This window comes from Atractosteus spatula, chromosome 12, assembly GCF_055471065.1.
Source record: "Atractosteus spatula isolate fAtrSpa1 chromosome 12, fAtrSpa1.hap1, whole genome shotgun sequence".
In the NCBI taxonomy this organism is placed as follows: Eukaryota; Metazoa; Chordata; class Actinopteri; order Semionotiformes; family Lepisosteidae; genus Atractosteus; species Atractosteus spatula.
In genome coordinates, this window is record NC_142717.1 from 26,421,297 (window position 1) to 26,445,420 (window position 24,124).

The 24,124-nt window shown below is 37.9% G+C and overlaps 1 protein-coding gene across 1 annotated transcript in view; it reads right to left on the minus strand.

Moving 5' to 3' along the window:
- Positions 1-24,124, minus strand: part of adgrb1a (adhesion G protein-coupled receptor B1a) — an 85,187-nt gene that overhangs the window by 47,578 nt on the left and 13,485 nt on the right. The window contains exons 2-16 of the mRNA XM_088929070.1: positions 21,207-21,365; positions 19,824-19,928; positions 17,467-17,631; positions 15,376-15,555; positions 13,219-13,383; positions 12,650-12,814; positions 11,871-11,972; positions 11,239-11,345; positions 10,159-10,353; positions 9,465-9,533; positions 8,354-8,462; positions 5,398-5,541; positions 2,478-2,553; positions 1,759-1,861; positions 966-1,009 (exon numbers count right to left, since the gene is read on the minus strand). Of these exons, the coding sequence (XP_088785196.1) occupies positions 966-1,009; positions 1,759-1,861; positions 2,478-2,553; positions 5,398-5,541; positions 8,354-8,462; positions 9,465-9,533; positions 10,159-10,353; positions 11,239-11,345; positions 11,871-11,972; positions 12,650-12,814; positions 13,219-13,383; positions 15,376-15,555; positions 17,467-17,631; positions 19,824-19,928; positions 21,207-21,365 (1,888 nt within the window). The remainder of the gene's footprint in view (positions 1-965; positions 1,010-1,758; positions 1,862-2,477; positions 2,554-5,397; positions 5,542-8,353; positions 8,463-9,464; positions 9,534-10,158; positions 10,354-11,238; positions 11,346-11,870; positions 11,973-12,649; positions 12,815-13,218; positions 13,384-15,375; positions 15,556-17,466; positions 17,632-19,823; positions 19,929-21,206; positions 21,366-24,124) is intronic.

The window sequence follows — 24,124 nt, forward strand, 5'->3', positions numbered from 1 at the left end:
ATGCTACTGTATATCCTCAAATAGCCTGGATAATCTAGGGTAGATTTCTTTCTAGAACAATGCCCTTGAAGAGAAACACAGCAGCTAAGCCAAATAACTGGGCTCTTTAGTTTTCAATTCATCCACAAAGTATTAACTCATTAATCATACACTCCATCCAAAATAAATTTTAATTTTACTTGGATCATTTTTTCAAAGCACAAAGCCAAATTGGATTTCTTTTTTTTCATTTTTTCATCACAATTTGTAATCCAAGAAGTGGAAAATGCATTTCACGTTTCATCCCTATAACACAAGTGGTACGTATCTATCTAAATGCAAATATCCCATCTGCATTGTGTTGAAAGGGCACAATAAAACTATAGGTGATCTATCTTTTTTCAGGGACATATAAGAATTAGCATTTATGAAAGCACTTCACACTGCACTAGATCCCATCCAAAATAACTTTATCTTAAAGTGTAAGTGTTAGGCATTATGAAAAATTAACACAAATCAATTACAGCTCATTGCCTAGTATATAGCAGATAAATCCTTGCTTTTCCTTCCTGTTACTACTCCTTACAGTGCCTGTGAGAGTCTGAAGTTAACCAAAAGTAACATGAATGATAAGAAATGCAAACTAATTTAAGGCAACATCATGAAGAAGGGTCTTTTAGCTTAGAGCTCTGGAACCCCAATAGAAGTCTAAGGCAGAGCCTGCTACCTGATCAGCCCTCAAAACCAAATACATTCCCCACTCCAGGGATGACCATGCATGGGTGTTCTTGTTCTCTCTCTGCCTGTGTCCAAAACATGATAATGACATTTTTATATAACATGAAAAGGCTTGTCGTAATGCAATTTAATTTTAGACAAGTAAACATGAATACCAAAACAAATATATAGCAACTCTCTCTGAAGCTCAAGCTTCCATTTCAGTTTCTTTGATCAGCATTGGGTGAACTCATAAATGCACTGCTTACCTTTCACTCTCATCCCATGAGATGCAGGTCTGGTTGATGGTGCCCTGTGTAGAGAGAGAAGACGTTCACAAAGAGGGTTACAAGAAGGGCATACAATTCATGTCTGTCACTACAACTATCATCACACATGCAGGAACTCCACAATCAAAACTTCCTACTGCTACAATTCTCTGGGTAACTGTAAATGACTGATGAGATTCAAAAGCTTTGGGGATACCCAGAACAGGAGGGTTAATCAAGAAATAAAATAACCAGCATTTATCATGCTATTATTATTTCTTCGATACAGCAAAGTATTCTGCACTGTTGTAAATGTTTGTAACCTTTGTCTCATTAAAAATGTATTCTTATTCTTAGTATTGTAAGATGTTGAATACTGTTGAATTGATGAAGGCTGTTTTGTCCTTGATAGACCAGATGGAAGAGAACTTGGATGGATCTTTTAGAAGTCAAGCTGGAAATGTAGATTTCCACCAGGATAGTGCAGGACCACAAAGTGCTAGAATTATAATGATACAATTTGGAAGAAAAATGGTTTTGCCAAGACAAGCTTCTGCTTCTATTGAGTCCTGTAGAATATTTATGGAACCAATTTACCAATATCTTCAACAGGGGACATCTGCGACTGGCCAGCCTTTGCCAGCTGGCAAGGGCCTCGGTGATTAACAACATTTTAGACCTATCTGTACCACTGTTGGCACCTCCCTGGTATCAGGTCAGACTAAGACACATCTGTTCTTGTGGAGGAATTAACTTGTCTGATTTAGGTGCATAAGGGAAAGGAAGTACTCACGTTGTACAGGTGAGAGAACTCAATCTCAACAGGAGCTGATAAAGAGCCAGGGTTGGGCTTGATCGTGACTGAAATCACCTTAGAGTTGAGCACAGTGCTGTTCCTGAAAATCAGAAAATGCTGGGTCACACAACAGCATCAATAACAACAGACATAATCACAAACAACATCTGCTCCGTGGCTTAGACCACAAATGAAATTCTCCCTCATCTGCACAAAAACACAAATTTTTCTCTCAGGGCACTCTGCATGATGTCCTGTGGCATCTCTCTGATATTTCTGTGTGGTATCAGTCAAGTTAAATGTGTCGTGTTGCTTTATCTCAGCCCCAGGACCTGAAATCTGATTGTCACTGATTTTATTTTCTCTAGATGATAAGAATCATATTGGTTTTATATTTATGTAATTTACATACAAAATAAACAAAAATAGTAGTTCTCTAATGAAAATAATTTACAGGTGACCTACTGTATAAGTCTCTATAAAAATGTCACAATTCTTTGTAGAAGCCAATATTTATACATGTATTTTATAGGAAGGTTTTTGTTTTTTTCATAAGGATTCATAAATGTTAATAACATTTTATGAGTAACAATGAAATGAAATCTACAAACCACATTATTCAATTATTCTCAATCAGTTGCTTATTTAGAAGATACAGTAAAGTCTACTCTTATATTGAAGCTCAATTAGTTGATCGGAATAAAACCCAGTCTTACCGTTGCAATGAAAGAATGTTGCCCAGGTTTCTGTATAGAACAATCCCCGTCACAAACACAGAGGAATCATCTACATCTGCAAAGAGTAACATCATCATAATCATCACTATTAATAATATTAAGAAGAAGAAGAGGTTAGGTCTGTTTAAAATGATCTTATGCACTGTACTGTGCACTGTACTTTGAAGTGCACTATAGCAACAGTTTTAACATAAGATTATTACACCACTCAGTCTGCTGATGTGCAACCCTGAAGCAGTTAACCCATGAGATCAATAAAAACACCATTAAAGATATTAACTTTATCCACAAGCTCAAGGACTAAATCCAATAGCCAGTGGGGGCTCAGATGATCTGCTTCACATGAGAAAGGAGACAACAGACTGTACACAGGATCAAAAGTAATGGATACATATATACTCTGTAGTACTCATTTGTGTAGCCCTCACAACTTGAATAAATGTGTTTAAATAAAATAATACTTATTTTAAAAATAATTATTTTTTATCTCACTTCCACCATAATGTAGTAAAAAGCATTTCTAAAAATGATGTAGTCTCCCATATTGTATTTCAAAGAAGGAAGAGTGCTGGAAATATTAATCCTAGACAATCCTAGGTATCTGAGCTCTCATGGGTATGTGGCTGTAGCAGAGGAGTGGAGGGAATAATTATTTCATATTTGTATGTATATTTATTTTTTATGTCCTGAAGCACCATTCACGTACTCTTGGAACTAATGTCTGCTGGCCTCCGTTCAATAGAAGTCTTTGAGACTGTATGGGACCTGCATGCTGCCACTTAACTAAAACAAATTAGTATGTAAACTAAGTGAAATTTAAATTTCTGGTATATTATCTTTTTTGTCAACAGATGATCAACATAATTAATGAGTAAGGAAGATGTATGAATTAGCAGCTTCATAATATGGCCAACTGCAAATTCATAGCAATAGCATAAAAGAAATAGCACAAATACAAATCATTCAGGATAGTTTTCATATAACAATACTAGTAACATATTTTGATGGTTTCTAATGATAAGGCATTCTGAGTGGTTTGTTTCATAATTCATTTTTAATTTAGGGGGTTTAATCTAAAGGCCAGGTGAAAAATCTCATCTTGTCTAACACCAAGTGTCTGGTTGAGCTGAGGCAAATGGGAAACCCTACCTGGAACAGTACAGTATGTGGTCTTTTTGGCTAGTGAGAAAATCTGAAATCAGGTTCTTTGTTTCATTGCTTCAGACCCTGAGATTTGCAGATTTGCAGACTCTTCAAACAGATGCAACTAGCAAACTTCTGTGTAACAAAGAAAGGGCTAGTCCTGTCCATCTCAGCTGCTCAACTGAAAGCCTAAAGTAGTAAGTCCTATTAGTCCAAGTCGCAATTGAAATTATTTCAAGTAATCCGTTTCGGGTAAGGAAATTACTATATACTCTTTCCATCAGTGGCAGCGCTTCCTGCTGGAGAAAAGGGGCTGGAGATGGAATGAAGACATGCTCCCGAACTGACTGTGAATAAGACCTTTCAGGATAAGAGTTATACTATGAAAACCCACCACAGGAAGATTCAAATGCACTCAATTGGCAGCTGCTGACATTTGACTTTTAGGAGCATGTAACCATGCTGGGCTTTCTTTACCTATACAAGTAGATAAAGCCCTGATTTCTACACTTTATTACAGAGTGGTGCAGTTGGTGGATATACTGTATAGAGGTCTTGAAAATCTCCTCTCCCTTTATGCAATGATACAGAAAGAAGCTGACTGTGATTTTCTTTAAAACCTTTTATATATTGTCACAGTCTTTGCTAGAGGGAGATTTTCGTTTTTACAGTAAGATTAGATTCATCACTTGTGGGGTATAATATGCAAGAGGCTAGAATTTCACTTTCTTCTTCCATGTATACACTACCTGGAAATGTATACATATATTAGATAGATTGTGCCTCAGAAAGTGTGCCATTTTATGGATATTCTATTATATTATGAAATACATCATGCATAATAATCTTTCTTATGGCTGTATGTGCTGAAAGATTAGTTTCCTCCAGGGTTTACATGGAAACAGAAATGACAAAAGCTGGTTGTGGAACTGTGGCAGAGACCAGGACAGAAAAAATAACTAATTGAAATGCAAGCACGAGACAGAAAACAAAAATCAGGGTGATTTGTTTTAAGGTAGATGTAAAATATAAGAACAATTGAAGATATTTTTTATTCTCTTTTTAGAAAATTAGAGCTTGCAACTGAAATGGAAAAAGTTGAGTTAATTGTGCACTGGAACAAAAAAGGTTTTTGAAAATTGCTCCAAGAGTGTGAAGACTTGTGGTGGGTACTGTGATCTTTGTGAGATCAAGTGAGATGGCTTTCTAGTGATGAAGTGCATGCTTCTTGTATGAGGTTCAGGTGTTGATGAAGCAGCCTCTCAAAGAGTTCCACACTTTTTTTATGAAAAGCAGGTGTGATCACAGTCATTCCCCTGCAAGGAAACTGGCAAATTCAAAACAGACTGAAGAGGCTGATAGAAAGCCAAATAACAGGTGAGCCAGACACAGGTCAGGATCCTGACAATGTTCCCTAAGGTGTTTGAAGGTGATAACCATCACAACTAAATAGAGACTCTGTATTTTCTAAATTTCAGTGTGGAAGGAACTAAATCACCAGCATATATTCAGTATATGTAGTTTGTATATATTCTACATTATATATCATTCAAGGGCTTATGAAAATTAGAAAACAATACAAAAGACATTTCCAGATATACTGTAGGTTAATTCTGATTTCGTAACAGGGTAAATGAAATTAATTAACACTTCACAGGGCACGTAAAGTTAATTAGCACAGCAGATTTCTAAAACAAATGTTAACTTATGACTATAATATGCCTGTAACCCATGTGTGTTGTCATTTTGGCCTTACCTGGTTTGCCCAAGGACAGAGCATTCCGGGAGACAATGACCTTATCTTCTGCGTTCCGTGCCCACTCTACCATTCCTCTCCAGCCCTTCATGGGAAAGTTGATATCAGTGGCCCCACTAGCTGGCCTCTTGTGGATGCTGAGCACTGAGTCAGAGAAAGGAAACAGTGGGAGATGAGTGAGGCTGATTTCTATCACCATGGATACCACAAACAACCTTCCCAGCATCCTTGTGAGAATGCCACACAATGATGCCAAGGTTCCCCAATATGCCACCCGCTGCATAGCAATGCCTCACCACTATAGGTGTCAGAATAGGGCTGCCAGATCAATCTGGCATCTTTCCTCTGGTTTCTCTTTTGTTTTTATTGAACCACTGGAGCCTGTGCTAAAGTCCTTCTATCAAAATCATTGTTCGGCACATTAGAAATGTAATATCTGAGGGTTTCAGTGCAGAAATTGCAATGGAAAACATACTTTTATAGGAGGAGGCATTAAAGAAGAAAGGGTTGTCAAAAAGTTCTAGATTCAGGGATACATTTTTAAACTTAATTTCATAATAATCAATCGCTGGCTGCACTGAAAAAGGCAATGAAAGAAAGTGTTTCCCTGCTGCCTGTTTCCCTCTGCACCCACAGCCTACATCACAGACACTGTATCCAGGATGGCACTGGTGATCTGCAGAGGAGGCATCTGCTGTGTGGGTTTCAGCGCTATCACTACACGTGTTGTTTTGCCCTAAAGGTAATCTGCATGGATGATGCAGAGCATTTACTTTTTACCACCATTTTGAAAACCAACAGGAGTCTCCATTGGTGCCTCCCCCACAGTCCACGTGCAGAAGATAGAGCAATGTGACACGCTCTCAGTGTCACTCAAACTAACTAGCAGGAGTGATTTCAACTCCTAACACTTTCACATCATTCACGTATCTTTATTTCCTAAATTATATGCAGCATAATTAAAGTTTACTAACTTTTCAGTCTTTTACACTGGAAATGTGAGGTTTTGAGGAGTTTGTTCCTATGCTTTAAAGGTTTTCTTCCTTACAGAGGAAGATGTTTTACAGAGGAAGATAAGTTTCCACAGGAAAGATAAGTTCCATCTTTGTGTCTGTTGAAATCCAATTTGTACAGCAAACTTTTACAGGTTTCTTTTAAATTATGAGGAATCTACAGTAGATCTTTTAGATGACATTTCATATCATATGTAAAACAAATTGAAACAAAGAATGTAGAAATACAAAAGGACTTCATATATCATATTAAGTGAAATTTGACATAATCACAATGATTAAAAAATTAAAAAATAAATATATTGCAATAGACAATGCAGCAGGTTTAGTATTACAAGGTCATTGAATTAATGGACCATTTTTTTCTGTTATTTTCTCAGTTGTACTTTGGCCACTGGCTGGTATTCAAAAGAGCAAATATGTACTATCACAAAAGGTTGTAATTTAACTGAATAACTAAAGTATTGAATCAGTCGATTGACATATTCTGGTAATCACATTTCAAATACATTCATATAGAGCCTTTCTGCACATTTAAGAACCTTAAGACATTTCTTTATGCCCAGGACAAGCATTGCCATTATCATAGCCTTATCTGGGTCAGGCAATGTGGTGTTGGCACACATGCAGCAATATGTTTTCTGTAGTGTAACTGGCCACGAAAGTGAAAGGCCACCCTGATAGCCCTCTCCCAGGGGCTGTGTATGTCTGAGACTGCACCCCTGAAGAAAGTGGGATCAATATTATTCTCTCTCCTGACTGAAACAATATCAGCTGAATGCTCAGTGAGGTATAAAAATGAATAATGTTTTTTTTTTCCACCAGCAACTCTAAAAAGTGCATAATCAGCAGTCCTAGAATCACTCAACCTTTCCTGCCTGTTATCTGTCTAATTTTAACACTAAACAAAGCCAGGTCTAGAGTACGCTCTCACTGTGTTACAGGATTTGTAACAAAGATTTAAGAGTATTATTTTAAAAATTAACTTTTGGGGAATTCAGAAATATTTTCTATTTTCAGACAAGACGTGTTATTAAACGGGCATTGGGGAAACGGGCTGTAGGGGCCTTTTCCCCAGCCATGTGAAATCCAGTTTCTACTCAGTATGCAGCATTCATGTGGAGAAAACCTCTGGACAGCACCCAGGTGTTCTGGTTGAACTACAGGAGTGGTCCATCTGCTGACTCCCTACCTCAGTAACAAACAAGTGCTCCCTTTCCCCTAATCCTTCCTTACAAATACACAATACACAATACAGGAATGATTAAAAGAATTAATGAACAGGAGCTTCTTAATATAAACATACTGTTCTTAAATTGCCAATTTGTATTGCGAATGCTATACTGTTTCCATATCTGTGTAATATAACTGATTACTCCAATCAATAAAGAGTGGTCCATTCATGGATACGGAGAATTTTAGATCTGTCAGAATCAGAATGTTTCAGAACAGACAAAAAACACAGAAAAATACCAATATAACTGAAATAAAAACAAGAAAAGTATTGACAGACCACAAAGAAGAGGCTTTTTACAGCAATTCAATGACAAGGCAGTACAAGTGTTTGCAGAGCTGTACCTCCCTCAAAGAGCTTAGTACATGTTCACCACATCAAAGATAATCTATCCTGCACTCAACACTGCTCACACACTGCCAGAGTCTACAAAAACTCAGAACCATTTTCTGTAACACTAAGGACTTCAGTGAATAATATTTAGTATGATTAAAGGGCTTATGGGAAGCAACTTGTAATTATTCAAGTTGTTATCCTACTGTGTTTTCCTGCTTATACTTTGCAAATGGACAAATGTCAGGCATTTAAGCACAAATTGTTGACTCTGCATAAGTTGCTATCTGAGATCTGCAATAGGATTACTAGATAATAAAGTTTATGAACATTTATAGGAACACAATCTGCTTCTCCAAAGAGAAAGCACACGTACCCAAGTTTTCTGTGACCTGATACGAGTCTCTGAAATCCTTCATACGGAAACCAATGACTTCGATGAAGTCCTCTACCAGGCGGAAGAGCTCTTTGACATTGGGACCCATCTGGAAATTAAAAGAATGTTATCCAAAAAAGTCCACAAAGGGCTGTTTGAAATATTTTCACGTACAGTGTATCTTGACAAATATTTAAAAATTTGCTGGATGTGCTGAGCATTTTATAATGCAAATTATTATAGCCTGCCTATAATAACCTATTAAAACTAAAAACCTTCAGCAAAATATTTTCCAGATACTGATTGAAGTTATTTCGCTGTTTATGCTTTTTCTTATTTTATCTTTTCCAAGCACAGTATTGACAAATACTAGTGCTGAAGCAAAGCTTTGAAAATGGTCCTATGAGTGTTATCAGAAGCAAGTGATCTTTGAGGTTCAACAGGTGGGTGGGTGTTTATCATTCTCTTCAATATTAACCGACTCCTGCAATATTTTCCATTTGTGGCCATTGTTCTGCCCAATGGCCGAAGCTAATGAGGCTTGTGAACCATTAGCTGTCTGGATGGGGGCAGTTTTCAATTCCCTGTACCTCCATTGTACAAGATTTGGAGAATCTGGGAAAGTGATCAATCAAAACCTTTATATTAGCTTTAATATCATGGATTGTTTCTGTATTATAATGATCACTTTTAATGATAACATACTGCAGTCCTTCAATTCTGATACAATTCCCTTTCTTTTTTATAATCATAAGGTTGATTCATATAATAATGTACATTACAGGATCAAGAAGGGGGGATAAAGACAAATGAGATAAATGCATAAGAAAATATGTAAAGTGCTAACACACCTTTGAATTATGTTGCATATTCAATTCTGGAGAATTGCCATAATTCTTGAAAATTGCTACTCTAATGGTTTCTAATCAGAAATATGTTTCTCTACATGAGCTATTAAAGGGAGTATTTACAGAGCAAAAAATGGGATGAATCATATCAATTCTGCTTATTTTAAATTGAATACGGTGTATAGATCAGTACACTTGGAGGAGTTATGATTTTATGAGCTGTTTGATTGTTAACAGACTGAATTACACAGAGAGATACTTACTAGTTGAGCTTCCTCCCATCTCTCCCTGTTCTCTTCTGACAGCAAGTTGCTCACAGTCTGAACAAAGTTCTGCAATTCAGGAAATAATGCAGGGTTATCATGAAGTTCAGCTGGGACACCATTTTACAGATAGAGATATAATTAGATTAATTTAGAAACTGTTGCTTGTATTATGGTTGTAGTCATCCAGTGCCCTTTATGAAGGATGTCGAAGGATAATGCATTTCTAAATATTTCTGGTTAATGCCTGGAAAAGGAATGCCTATATGTCTGAAGGTCTTCAGTCACCTGCTCTTTCTTTCTTGTCTTGCATACTGTTGTTACATACTGAGAGTGGAAGATGCACATACATTTATACTGGTATGGAAAATACAGAGTTCTATGAATGTCTGCATTAATCTTGCAATATTTACAGTACTGTCATTATACTTTTGGTCATTATACAGTATAGGTCACCAAGCTGACAGTGAAATTATGCAAACCATCTAGCAGATACCTTACAAATGCTAAAACAAATAAACACAACCAAACAGTCTCTGAAACAGAAAGCACACATCAACACAGGCTGACAATCACAGAGATCCACACAGATAAACAATCATAGGAAAAGACAGGCAGGAGGGTACTTTTTTAAAGAGGTGCATGTACTCTTAGATTACAACAGAGCCGCATACACAAGCGGAGAGGTACTGACCTGCATATCTTCTGTTCTGGGGCTATAATAAGTTCTTCTGAAGATCTCTGTCATATTCTTTAGCACATCCATGATGGCCAGGATGTCACCACTGTAACTTGTTCCATCTTGAGAGGTCTCTGTCAGCTTGGCAATGACCTCTGACACCCCTTCACCCAGCCGCCCTCGCTGTGCCATTGAGAGGAGGTCCCGTGTCTGCAGTAGAGAATTACACACATGACACTTCTTGTACTCTATTTCACAGCGTAAATCCTAAGAACAAGAGTTCAGTAACTTAAAAATCCCAAAACACATAACTATTAACATGGGCACCATTAATGGCATGTCAAAAGTAAAACCCTTTTGCATGTCTGATTTGCAAAACACTGTCTTATTATCTATAAAGCCTTTGCATGTTTGAATATCCATAATATTAGAGGGAAAAATTAGCTACAATTTTGGAACGTGCATCATTCCTTTGAAAAAAAACTTGAGGTGGTTTTGTTAGTGAAATTTAAGAAAAAGGTGTGCTTGTGAAGTCTTGTCATGCATTGTTTTCAGTTACTACTTACTGCTACAATATACTGTACTGTATACAGACACAGTGGTTCAGTTAGATTTACATTCAGCACTACTCCACTGTTTAATCTTTCACTCAGCAGGCAGGCCTCCAACCAGGATCACAACCATCCTGGTTACAAACTGTTCACCCCCCTGCACTCTGGCAAGCATTGGCTCTGATACTGCACTATTAAAGCACAGACCACTAGACTTAAGAAAAGCTTCTACCCTACTCCAGTACTCATCCTTAAGAGCTAAGTGCAATTTCTCAGACTCAACATACACTATGCCTACACTATGCACTTTTTGCTTGGTCTACCGTTTTTTATTTTGCTACTATATATTTATTGTTCTCCAATACAATTATTATGTTTGTAATATACTGTCTGCACTGTGGGGTGTTGTCTATTGTCTGCTGTACTGTGTATGTCCCAAGAGATCAGCGAATAAGAATTCTACATGTACTGTACATATGGCTATAAACTTCTCTACTCTCTACTCAAACAAATTTCATCATGCATATGCAGACACACCACTCACCATCTTCTGGAGGGACTGGTAATCGTTGGAGACACACTTGATGTAGGTTGGTGGTTCCCAGTAAGCAATTCCCTCTTCGTCTAGGGTGCAGCGGCGGAGAATCAGTCCTAGAAAAACCCAAAGGAGGATCACTACAACTGCTATAGCTCAGGACCTCTTGACGCCAGGTGTACCAACTAAGGTCATGTACAGTACCGGGATAGGTACATGTGATTGTGATATATTATACAGTATATTACTGGCAGTATATATGTATATTAGTAGGGGGTCTCCTGCAAGTCCTGGCCACTTAATACAAGGAAGTCATATCAATATTCTTAATTAGTACCTGTTTTTTTTATAGTGATAAAAAATTGTCTGTATAACCTGAGTTGAGGAATTACTGGATTTATACTGTAACTACTAGTTTAAAATGTATTTTTATGATCATTTAAAAGAAAGAGGTCCTTTTTGAAAGCAACCGCTTTAAACTGGAAACCCTAGCCAGAAGAGCTTAGCATCTGGGCACTGCTTAGTTGGCCTTCTGCTACAATGAAGAGACTGTGTTTTATTAATGGGCACAAGGGTGTTTGTGACAGCCTTGGCACTGCTTTGGCAGATGAAGCTGTGCCTGTGTCAGTGTGAGCTCTCACCTGAGGCATTAGGTGGGCAGTTCACTGCAGCAGTCTCTCCTGCTGGGGTCTTCTTCCACACTACCTTGGCATAGTTTTCCTCCTCACAGATCTCATGAGGTTCTGCAGGAAAAGAACACAGAATGGTGAGTTCAAAAAGTCATACAACTCATTGAAAAAAGGCACTACTATTCTTAAGTCTTTTTATTACATTATGCTCAGTAAAAGCTACAGACTAAAATCTTAAGGTTATTTAGACTCTTTTGTGTTTTTGATTTTTAATATGACTCAAGGAAATCAGTTTCAACAATATGCTGGACTATTAGCTCTAAACAACCAGTAATTACATTTGAATCCTGAAAGCAGCTATATTTAAATTCCACTTGCAACTTCAGTTTACTTTATCATTGAGCTTTTAGTAAGCCCAATGGGTTGCCTTTTAACACTTGAATCAAATCCCCCTATTGTCTCCCCTTAAGAAATTCAATTCCTTTGCCCCTTTCTGTCATGAAGCTATCCAGACTATCGATATTAGAAGTGATGTATTTCCGGGTTGGCATTACACACCACACTCAATACATTACACTACACACCTGTTTGGCAGGAAAGCCATATACATGACTACCTCTCCAATGCAACCATCCTTCATCCTTAGTTTTTTGTGTCAAAGAAAGGGCTTGAAGCTGTTCGATAGTATAATTATTTTTAGCTGAACCTAATTTCCTGTGAAGACTCTAAGAGCTTGTAGAAAAGCTGAAATCATAGCTGAATGTCTGCCAGATTTTTGGTAGGAAGCTAACCTGGGCATCTCTTCTCATTACAACGTCGCACTTCCTCGCGGTCCCCTGGGCATGGCTCTCCCCCAAAAAAGGGTCCAAAGCATATCCTCTGTCTCTTCTGGTTGCCACTATCACATGTTTTGCTGCATGTGCTCCACTGGCTCCACGGCTGCCACTTCCCATTCTCTGCAGGCCAAACGTGTTACAGCATAAGACATGACTGAAAAGGCACATACAGTAGTCTAATATGTTCTAAAGACAGAAACTAGACTCATAATAAGAAGCAAAATGCAAAGAGTTAATCACCAAATCTTTCTGTGATGAGCTGATTTGGCTATAAGAGAAATGCAGAGTATCCCATTCAAATTGAAATTCTTATACTACACTGTCTTATTTTAAATTGAGTGTAGTGAACTTCACCTTGAAACACAACAGGAACAAAAAGAAGCCTAAAAACACCTGTTTGGGGGCTAAAAAGCAATTAAATGCAGCTAAAGAGGCATTAGAAACATTGTTCTTGAAGTTGAATCATGGTGGTTAACAGCTACAAGTCTGGGTGCTGAGTATGGGGGTAAGATCACAGTGCCAACCTGGGCATTCTCTCAGGAAGCAGTCTCGGGTTTCCAGCCAGTCACCACGGCACTCAGAGCCACCATAGGAAGGACCATTACATTCACGTGTGCGCTGCATGGTGCCATTGGAACAGGAAGCAGAGCAGGAGCTCCAGCTAGACCATTCATTCCAGTTCCCATCCACTGTAGGCAGAGAAAGACTCATAAGGGACAGATTCACACCAGAGATAAGCTGCTACCAATAGTATGACACTGCTGCTTCTAGCACTGCTACTACTGTGACCATTACAAAAAATATGGACTATAAAAAGCTAATAAACAAACATAACATGGGAAGGCAGTGTTGACCATGGCAATTGACGTACAATGTAGAACATGTGCTGAGTAAGGTGATGATGAGAAGCTTTCAAACTGCAGTGGGACGCAGAGAGTAGCGGTGGTTAAGGTTCTAGCATTCTATTTAATAGTCTGGGGGTTCAAATCCCATACTGCTACTGTACCCTTAAACAAGATTTTTCACCCAATGAAAGGTCTTTCACTAAAATGCCAAACTGCATAATTGGGTTCAAATTTAAGGTTTTCTGGGCAAAAGTGTCCAACACATTAGGAATTAATAATTGTCTAAAAAACTCTACAATGCGATATTGCATATTGTGACTATGTGCTACTGCAACTTCAAAACACTAACTTCAAAATGCTTAAATATATCCATGATTTGGATTACATTAGTTTTTGATTAGTGATATGGTTAAATTACATTTAATTAGTGCAAAGTGCCTCGCACCTCACCCCTACAATTTGTACTTGTAAATAGGACGTTACACAGGGATTCGAATTTGACAAAAACTCATTAAGCACCAGTGGAACTACGATAGCTGCCTTGCTCTGTCAGTGTAACCACCCTATTGTCTCGGAATGGCAGGGGGGTATCACATGGACGCCCAGCTGATAAGTGTGCTCATCCTTCCTTTCACACTTATTCAGACTCACACACTGAACAGACTTTCTGTTCTTTCATTAAGTGCTCCTCTTTCACATTTAACCGAGGTACAGAATGTTTCTACAGGCAGGCTTGGTGTTAAACTCCAACTTTTCCATTTTTTAATTTTCTTTTATCCTCTTTTTAATTAAGTTCCTGTGAAGATCTTGACCTGTATTATCCTTAACTGAACAGTAAGGTGCTTGTATGTGTTGCCAAACTTGAATGAAAACAAAAACACAGCAAGACTAATTGGCAGGTCCTTGAGTAATTCCAATTTAATTCCTTGCAAATTCAACCTCATTAAAATTGATTGAATTTACATGAGATAACTGGTGTCTTTTTGTCCAATGACAAATGAAGCTTTTGTTAACTAAAAGATATTTAGAACACGAGCATCAGAGAAATTGGATTAACATTTAAAGCTGCCATATGCATTTTCTTCTGAAATCTTTTTCATTTATTTGCATTCAAACATCTAGCTGGGCTGTAAATGAGCATTACACATCTTTGGGCCATGAATAAAAAATGTAAAGAACTAGAAGTGACAGAGATATAGACAGAGGAGAGACGGAGAAACAGAGACAGAGATAGGAATAAACATCAGAGCACTGGGAGTGGTTGCAGACCTATTGAAAAGATTGAGGAATGACATGGGAACTACATAGATTTACAGTATTAATACCTTTGTACTTCAGATTAAAAACAGCTTCTTCTCTTCTTGAAAATGATTGTAAAGGTTTGAAATGTAAATAGGTATAATGAAATTGGGTTTGATTTGAAGTTAGCACAATCAGTTTAGGGTGGCATGGTGGTGCAGTGTTAGCATTGCTGACTTACAGCACTGGGGCCCTGATTTTAATTCCAGACCTTGGCTACTATCTGTGTGGAGTTTGTATGTTCTCCCTATGTTTGCATAGATTTCCTTCAAGAACTTCAGTTTAATCCCACAGTCCAATCACATACTGGTAGGTTAAATGGTTTCTGGGAAAAATGTGTCTGTCCTGCAATGGACTGGTGTCACATCTAGTGTGCTCCCATTGCTTGCCAGGTTAGGCTCCTACTCCCCCGTGACCATGTAGTGGATAAATGTTGTTATAAAATGGACGGATAAAAGGTGTAAAATTTGCACATAGTAAGGTTATGGTGCTATTGTAGAGGAACAGACAGGCAGAACAGCAGACAAAGCAGCATACCTGGACAGACGGCGATATTGCAGAACTTGGTCTGTTTCTCAGGGCCATCACATGGGTTCCCTCCGTACTGTGGTGGCCTGCAGGTGCGTGTTCGGTCCCGGTATCCCCGTCCACATGTGGAGGAGCACAGGCTCCATGGAGACCACTCATCCCAGGCACCATGCACTGCAATCAAAGCAGCTAGGGTGTGATTTATAGAGGAGAAAGAAACACAGCGCACCCTGCAGACGTCTCTTTTTGGCAAAATGTTCAGGGCCATTGTAAAGATTACAAAAACTGCAGTGCATTATGATTCTTAATTCTTATTCTTGAGTGCTGATTTGTAAATATAATAACTTTATCAAGTTTTTAAAATTGATTGTCATTGAAGATACATTTAAGCCATCAAATTAATTAGCCTTTCAGTGGTAGATCTAGATCTATACTAGATCAGTTCAGTTAGTTATACCCCAAAGATAGAGTGCTCTGAAAAACCCACACTCAAGGCCAGTGCAAATCTGATCATCCTATCTTAGTGTTTGTTCTCACACAGACAAACAGGGCCAAATGTACTCAAGTGCTCAGTGTATTTTCACTTCTTCATACTTGTCAGAAACCAGTCTAATTCAAACCCCTTAAGATATAGCCTTTCCTAAGCCCCACATTTCATTCTAGATTGGACTTTGTGTTTACTTTGAATTTAACCATGTGCTTCCTGTTACAAAACAATAAATCAGAAAGTTCCTGTTCTGCCTCAATTGCACAAGAGTTGATTCTCTATAGCTATGATACTGTACATCTCAAAAGTATTTTTGATCCAAATTCATTGTTCCATTGTACATTTGGAGCCTTCAGTCAAAATAAAGCAACATCTGAGTTTTAGTGTACAATTAAAAATGAAAAAAAGATTACAATTAAAAAAATTATGCACAAAATTGTGCACATTTATTTCTTAAAGATACATACTTTTAAATAAAAAAACTTAATCAAATTTGCTTCTTTATATCTTATTAATGTTGTAGAAAAGACGTCAGAACAAGGTTAAAATATTTTGAGTATTGACAGAAACTCACACATATTTTGCAAGGTATTTTCAGTCATTATTGGAAGCTGAGTAGGATTTGTCAAATATGGACAAGAATTCCTTCCTGAGTGTCCAATATAGAAGTGATAGAGAAGTTGATGTGGAAGTGATAAGAGAAATTGGTGAGAACAAAATCCAATGTCATTTTCTTACACACAAAAGGCTCAAACTAGTGGATGTTTGTCTGTTCTAGTAGGACATGCTCTAGGTCAGAGTTAATTGCCATGAAAAAGAGGAAAAGGAAGGGTTTTTGCTTTGTGCAAAGCTGGCAAAAATCTTGCACTGGTCACTCCTATTATCAGAAAAATGTAGGATATTTAGTTTCCTGCAGAATTACAGCTAATTAGTAAGATATTTATTCTATAGAGCAAAGGCCAGCAGTTCATAAACTTCAGCTGTTTTCTGAGAACTTCTAAACACATGATGATGGGAACCATGCACTGTTTACACAGTGAAAATTAACCACATGTTTTGTTTCACAATTACCTAAAAAGCACAGACAGGAGAAAAAAAATAGAAACTATCCAGGAATGCACAGTACAAGTTATTGCCCCAATTATTTGCCATCTGTATACTGTACATTGACAGTCATCTGAATTGAGTTTTAACAACTGAGACTAACTGAAAAAATCTGTAAGTCTCTGGTAACAACAGTAAGTGTTGTAAAGTACATTGGAACATGAAAGAGGCAAGCGTGTTTTCCCATGACTGAGCTGATCACCACAGAAGTTTGAATTGAAATCCATGTCTTTTGCTGTTGATCTGATAGGAAATCTCTGAACACACAGCAGAAGGATCGTCTTGGCTGTTAAGCCTTTCATACAGTACATGGGATAATTCAGTCGAAAGAACAGAGGAGAGACATCTCATTCGAGGCTGCCGAACATGAAAGGCTTGAAATGTTGCTGGCTAACAGCGTTGTCTCTCATGTAATGCACTGAGCCTCAGAGACAGAAGGTGGAGGTAGGGCTGGAGATAGGAGCAGAAGGGTGTAGGGATTGGGCAGGGGACTGGATGTGCTGACCTACCTGGACAGACGGCGGAGTTGTTGCACTGCCTCTGCTCACGCAGGGGCCCGCTGCACTGTGTGCTGTAGGAAGATGACACGCAGAAACGTGTGCGACTCTGCCAGCCCTCACCACACGTGGTAGAGCACACGCTCCAGGGAGACCACTCCTCCGCCGCTGCCGTGTCTAACGTGGGGAAGGGCAGGGATAAGGGGAGGGGAAAGGGAGGAACGGGAGAGCCAGGCATACACTGTTAGCATGCAGGGTTGTCCTAAACTAAACCTAGGAAACGAGACAGTCCCACACTACAACCACATGAAACCCAGCCAAATGTACTACTTCTTCTTTAAAACTTCATACAAGAAACTTCAGAGGTCAATTACAATTTGTTTTTTTTAAAGCACAGGAAGAAAAATGCTACATAATTAAGCTGAGCAATAATAGGGAAGTTTCAATAAAGGTTTCTGGACAGAAATCAGTGAAGCAGGTTAGTAAAATTAATTGTTTGACAAATTATAATTTTCTTTTCACAAATGAAAATGCGGCAGTTCCATTGCACCTCTCTGATGCTAAATAGAAAACTATTGACTGTATTTCCCATCTGTTATCTTGATAAACCAATTGTATCTTTTAACAGTCAAACGGAAAGTTACTCGCTCTCGCTACTGTCACAGTAACAAAGACTTCTATCTGTGATCTCAGTTAAGAGGTGTTTAATCATTGAGGTGCAAAATTGACAATTAAACAAATGAAGAAAAAAATATTTCCAACTGTAGAGGGATGTCATGGTTAAAAGCCTTTGGAAGGAATTACAGCAGCCAGGGAAAACCTCTTCAGACATAGGGAGAGCATGCAAACATCACACAGAGGGCTTCTGCCAACACAATCCAAATTATACTACTGACTTAATGCAGGTCTTCCTAATGCATCAACTCAACTTGTTGAAGAAAGATAGCAGACATCAGGTCTGGGCAGGGTGGATCCAAAATTCAGTCAGCTGATACAAACTTACTTCACCCACTGATCCCTGGCAGAGTGAAGTTTTCCACCACTAGCTAGCATCAGCATTTATGTGGTTTGTCTCAGCAGTGCAGAACAGGTCTTTCACTTTATTTCACTTTATTTTAAAAGCCATAATCCTGGATTTTAAAGAGATCCCATCTTATTGCTTATAGAATACATTCTTGTGGACATCTAATATTCCTATAACTTCTAATATTCAATCATAATGTCTCCTGAAAATTAAAACAGTCTTCCTCTTAGGTATATTTTGTACTTGGGGTTCTTCACTGCAATATCATATTTGTGGTATTCCTTATGATATCTGCATATAAATGAAGCAATTTTGCTCTGAAATGAACTTACATCCCATCCAGGATGTACTGATCTGTAGTTACAACTTTACACCTCTGCTAGCGTATGCTCTGTCTCACCAAAACTCTCTATAGTATGAAATGGCAAAGGATATTAGATGCATAGACATCATTCTATAAATAACATAATGATGTATGGGCCAACTTTTCTGAATAGGCGAAGGCATTATTTTGTCCATATAAGTCCAAAACTATATTTTCCAAATATCTGGTCAGGCTCTACTAAGACTTGCCAATGGAGTACCATGGGTGTCTAATTCAACAGCTTATCCTCAGTGAACACACATTTGACCCTTTTCTGTGAGTGGCTGGTTGTCTCAAATTCTGGAGTAGTTTGGGGCATCATCCAAGGTAACGTGCCAGTCTTTGTATAGAAAATTTTCAACACAGTGTTCTCCCAAATTATATCCTCACACTCTGATAAACACTCTTGTCAAAAACATTTTTGAACAGAGAGCCCAAATCAACAAAGGCAAAGCAATTGAAAACCTAAATGTAATTTGTATTTGAGTGTCACACAAGTTATGCAGGTTGAGGTACTTCTTATTTTTCTGAGACTGAGACTCAAACCAAAGCACCTGAACCCATGTGAAGGTATTTATGCATAACCAGATGCCCAGGCAGGGAAGCCATGTGTACACAATGAATTCACATCTATCATGCAAGCTCTATTTGTCTTCAGCCCACCCCACAATGGCATGATTACACTATTTCTGCTATTAAGAAAATTAAGAACATTCTGTCTCTTGAAAAACTAGCAAGGATGCTGAATCTCCAATTAGCATTGACCTTAGGGTGTGCCTATTATCTCACTATACCAATGGTGCCATTGGAAGAAGAAAATTAATGTCTACTTTTTTTGAAAACCCTGTTTTTCAAAGAAATCCAGTATAAAATGTCTCTTGTAAAGAAAACTCTGGCGCACCCGAGTCCCTGACCATCAACATCATCATCATGCGGTTCAATGCCTCCCTGGGAGGAACAGACAGTCAACCCATTGCTTACCTGTCTGTGGGGAGAGGTTCCCATAGCGGGGCTGTTCATTGTCATCTCTCCTGCGGCTGTCAATGGAGCGCAGTGACTGGCTTCGGGAGGTATAGCGCACTTTACCTACAGCGGGATAAGATCCAGAGTTAGCAACCTCATGTTCTACTTGACTTTAAAATGCTGCATTCCAACAGCTAAGAAACAGCTGTGTACCGCACTAGAATTGTCTCAGGGAAACTGCACCAGACACCAAACAGTCATGTTTGTGGAATGAGGCTGCTTTCAGTCGCAATTTACTGCATTCTTGTGAATGAAGAAATCTGCTAAAACAACAATCCCATTGTTAAATCTTCAAGCGCTAGCTTTTACTCACATTATATTTCATTTGTGAAAGTGTTTATGTTCATGTAGACGTTTGTACTGTATGTCAGCTCACCATATGCTAGCTTGTGTGCTAGCAGTGGTGAAGGAAGGTTGATTTACAAAGTACTGTAGCTACTTCCTGAGATGGTACCAAAGATAAACAAAAAGTGAGACATGCAGAGTGATTTGCATTGAGAGGCAGGGACCGAGGCTGGAATTAGCTGGAGATGCACAGCATGTTCAGGGGCTACCAAACCTGAGATTTGTGCTATAGGAAAGATGGCTTATACTGTGTATCAGGAGAAACTGTACAATGCAGAAAGCGATAATATTGTTTGGTAAGAAAATCGACAGCATACATTTAGTCAGCAAGTGCTGAAATTCCACAGTAAGCTAACCAGACTATACAATTAGCAAAAGAGGTTTTCCCAACAACCACACACCAAAATTATGATGATCTTTTGCCTTCATCTCAGAAAACGTAATGATATTCTAAATAAACAACAATAATAATCAAGCTTCAATCTGTTTTTTCAGGGTTATGTTGTGAAGTAAGATGATTTTGTATAGATAAAATACAGTTAGTAGTTCAGCCACATTGTGAAATAAACTACTGTGCCCTAAAGAAGTCAAATTCACTCTATGTGGAGGCCCTTAAAGCTGCAATGTGAAGTATTAATTTCACATTTGGTCTAGAAAGGGAAATGAAGACTCACATTATGCCTCCTTCAAGCTCTGCTTTTCTCATTCTACATTTCAAAAACCATACGGTTAGAACAATATTTAAGTAAATCATCAGGTACATTAAAGTGGTATTGTTGGGAAAAGGTTTATATGCCACTTTTTGTGATGTACTGTAGCAAGCCTATTTTTTTGTAGACACCATTGAGTAAATGGAGCATGCAATGATTCACCCATACATGCATTGTTAGAGCATAATAAAGAGATGTTGTTTCTGTGTAGAAGCAAGAAAAAAAAAAAGAAAATCCAGAATATCATGCTGGGTCTTTCTCTGCATGCACTCCATGGTTGACTTACCAATACAAGGCTGCTGGTTGCAGGGCCGGCCTTCTTCCAGCACACCTTCACACAGGAAGGCTTCCTCTGGGGGGGAGTGACAGGTGCGGCTGCGTGTCTGAATCCCTCCTCCGCACTCACTGGTACACTCCGCCCAGCGCCCCCAGCCACTCCAGCCTCCTGCACAACAGACAGAACTGGGGTTAGAAGGGCAAGGAATGACATCCTCCCTCATACACATGTGTATCCTCTCATAAAGTCTCCAGACAAATCCTTGCCTCGCTGAACCTTAGCATACCAACTCGCAAATGTCATCTTAGGGTTAGTGTTTGGCTCAGAGTTAGCATTATAGTTACTTCTGTGATGTTTTTCCAGCCGGCAAGCTGAAAATGTGATAAAAATGCATTAATGAGGAAGAATATGTGTATCCCTCCTACACTGTTTAAATAAAACATGTCTCTTAAACTTTGAGCTTATGAGCTTCAAAAAATGACTCAGCTGTTGCTTGTCATTTATAGAGTAAAAGGGGAAAGAATGCTTGGTTAGGTGTAAGCCAAAGACATCCTGAAATCAGCATCTGCTGTTTCATTTTATTGTTATTTTGGAAGGAAAGCTGGTAAGATAATAGACCGACAATGAGGAAGAAGTGATGAGGTTCCATCCATTTGGGAAAGAAATGGCATATAGGATTAACTAACAGACTAGAATGTAAACACAATAATTATATAACATTAGATATGGTGTAATAAAACCCACATATTTGGAAGAATGATCTGGAAATGGAATGGAAATCAGATCCCAAATAATGTTTGAATGTGATCTTTTACTCTTCAGTTCTTCACTCATGAATGTTTAATGTGAGTATAAAAGGACAATCTCAACCCAAAGGCACAGACAAATATGTGTTAATCTGCAGGAGCAGAACATTAGGATGGCTTCTACCCAGGGACTTATGTTTTAATTACTGTAAAGCAATTACTAAGTGATACAAATCTTACCTGACAGCTGGACTATAAGACTGTAGTTTTGTTGTTGTTCAAAAGAAAAATAATGATTTTCTCTAATCACCAACAGGACACTTAAGCCATTTTCATAAAACATTTACTACCATGATGAAAACATAGTATCCATGATTCTTCCTAACAGTGAAGTACTTAAAGTGTTACTTCAATATGTTTCTATTAGGTAGTAAGCAGTTTAAATATAACTGTGCTAGTTTGTAAGAATAGCAGTTTGCTTTTCCAAAACACACTAAAATTAGTGTGACAGAGAAACATATATGAAAATGTATATTAGAGCTTAAAAATGCTGTGCGAAACCCTGTGGTTGTAAGGACATTAACTGCTCTGGTCAAATGCAGTATATACTTCCCTTGCTTCATTCCAGGATTTGTAGTAATTAATTGTTAAAGAGTTTATTATTGTAAATAATTATTTCTAAACACAGTCAGACAGGGCCAGCATGTTTTAATGGGTTTTCTACAATAATTCTAGTTGGGTATGTGCAACATTTGAAAGACGAGGAACCAAAAAAAAATCACTGGGGCCTGAGTAGGACTTACAGAGGACTGCTGAAAACCAGACTGATTTGGGTTGTGATTCTGAGCCTGAACATTGAGTTGTAACAGTAACAGTTTAAAACACATGTACAAATTACCTTAGTGCTTCAGTAATGGAGCTAAAAAGACTACTCTACTCTTCACTGTCACAGGACAGTAGTGCTATAATGTTGTCCTATAATAATATGAAATAATAATATTATAGTCGGAAACACACAACATTCATAGAAATAGCCTCCTAACTCCCCCCAACTTTTCTCCCCATCTCCAGAGCTGTCAGAATACTGACTGAGGTTTGGAGGATTTAATCCCTGGCAACAATATGTTTTGTTAGATTTTTCTCTCAAGGTTTTTTTTTATTGACACCTTGATTCAGCTTAGATATGTCTTCAACGGACTGATTGTTTTTGGTGCTTTCACTTCAAAAACTGTTGCAAATGTCATCCTACTGCTTTTTTTGTGAGGATCTTCAAATCATTCACCTATTAGGGACAGGGAACAACTAAAGAGCCCTAACGAGGCAAATTATTACGTTGATTGAGAGCTGAATGAAATGATTGCATGCTCATATGGAATGAAAATCAGAAAAAAACAAAGTCCAGATAATCAAAGCTAGAAAACATGCTTCAAAGCAATCCAGAAAATCTGAATGACAAGTAGATATTTCAGAACTGTGAGGCCCCTCTCTAGTGAACTACTGGGTGCTGTCCAAGGTCCTGAAGTCCTGTACATCACACCATTTATACAATTAATGTTTTAAATCTTTTAAGAAGGAATCTTTAGGTAGCCAATAAATAACACTATTTATTGTGTACATAATCTCATTATCTGTTTCCCCACATCACATGAGACCATTCGAAAGACTTATTGTCTTAAACACAATTAAAGACTTATTTGGTTAACATTTAAAGTTTCGTCCTTTGACTTGACTCATTTAATAACATTATTGTATGAGTCATGACATGTTCAATGATTAAACTTAATAAACCTTAATAAACATTTTTAAAAACACTCAAATGTGATTTATGTTGAGTATTGCAGCAAAACACAAGGCCACAGCACAAGTTACAAAGAACTGAAATTGCTTCAACTTCTGCAACCGTTTTTCAGATGTAATATGATTTTATTGTCCCATTTGGTATTTAATAAAAACATATTTAACAAGCACGAATAAACAGAATCAATATTAATTACTGTTTTAAAGTTCTATTTAGTGATAGTTGATAAATATTAATTGTGAATTTGCCTCCACTGAAGTCTTTGAGATATGCACCATAAAATAATTGGATGTTCAACAGAACATTAATCTATACAATTAATTATGAACCCCCAATACTTAGCAGACTCTAAAACATTTTATGGCTTTTGTCATGAATTTTAC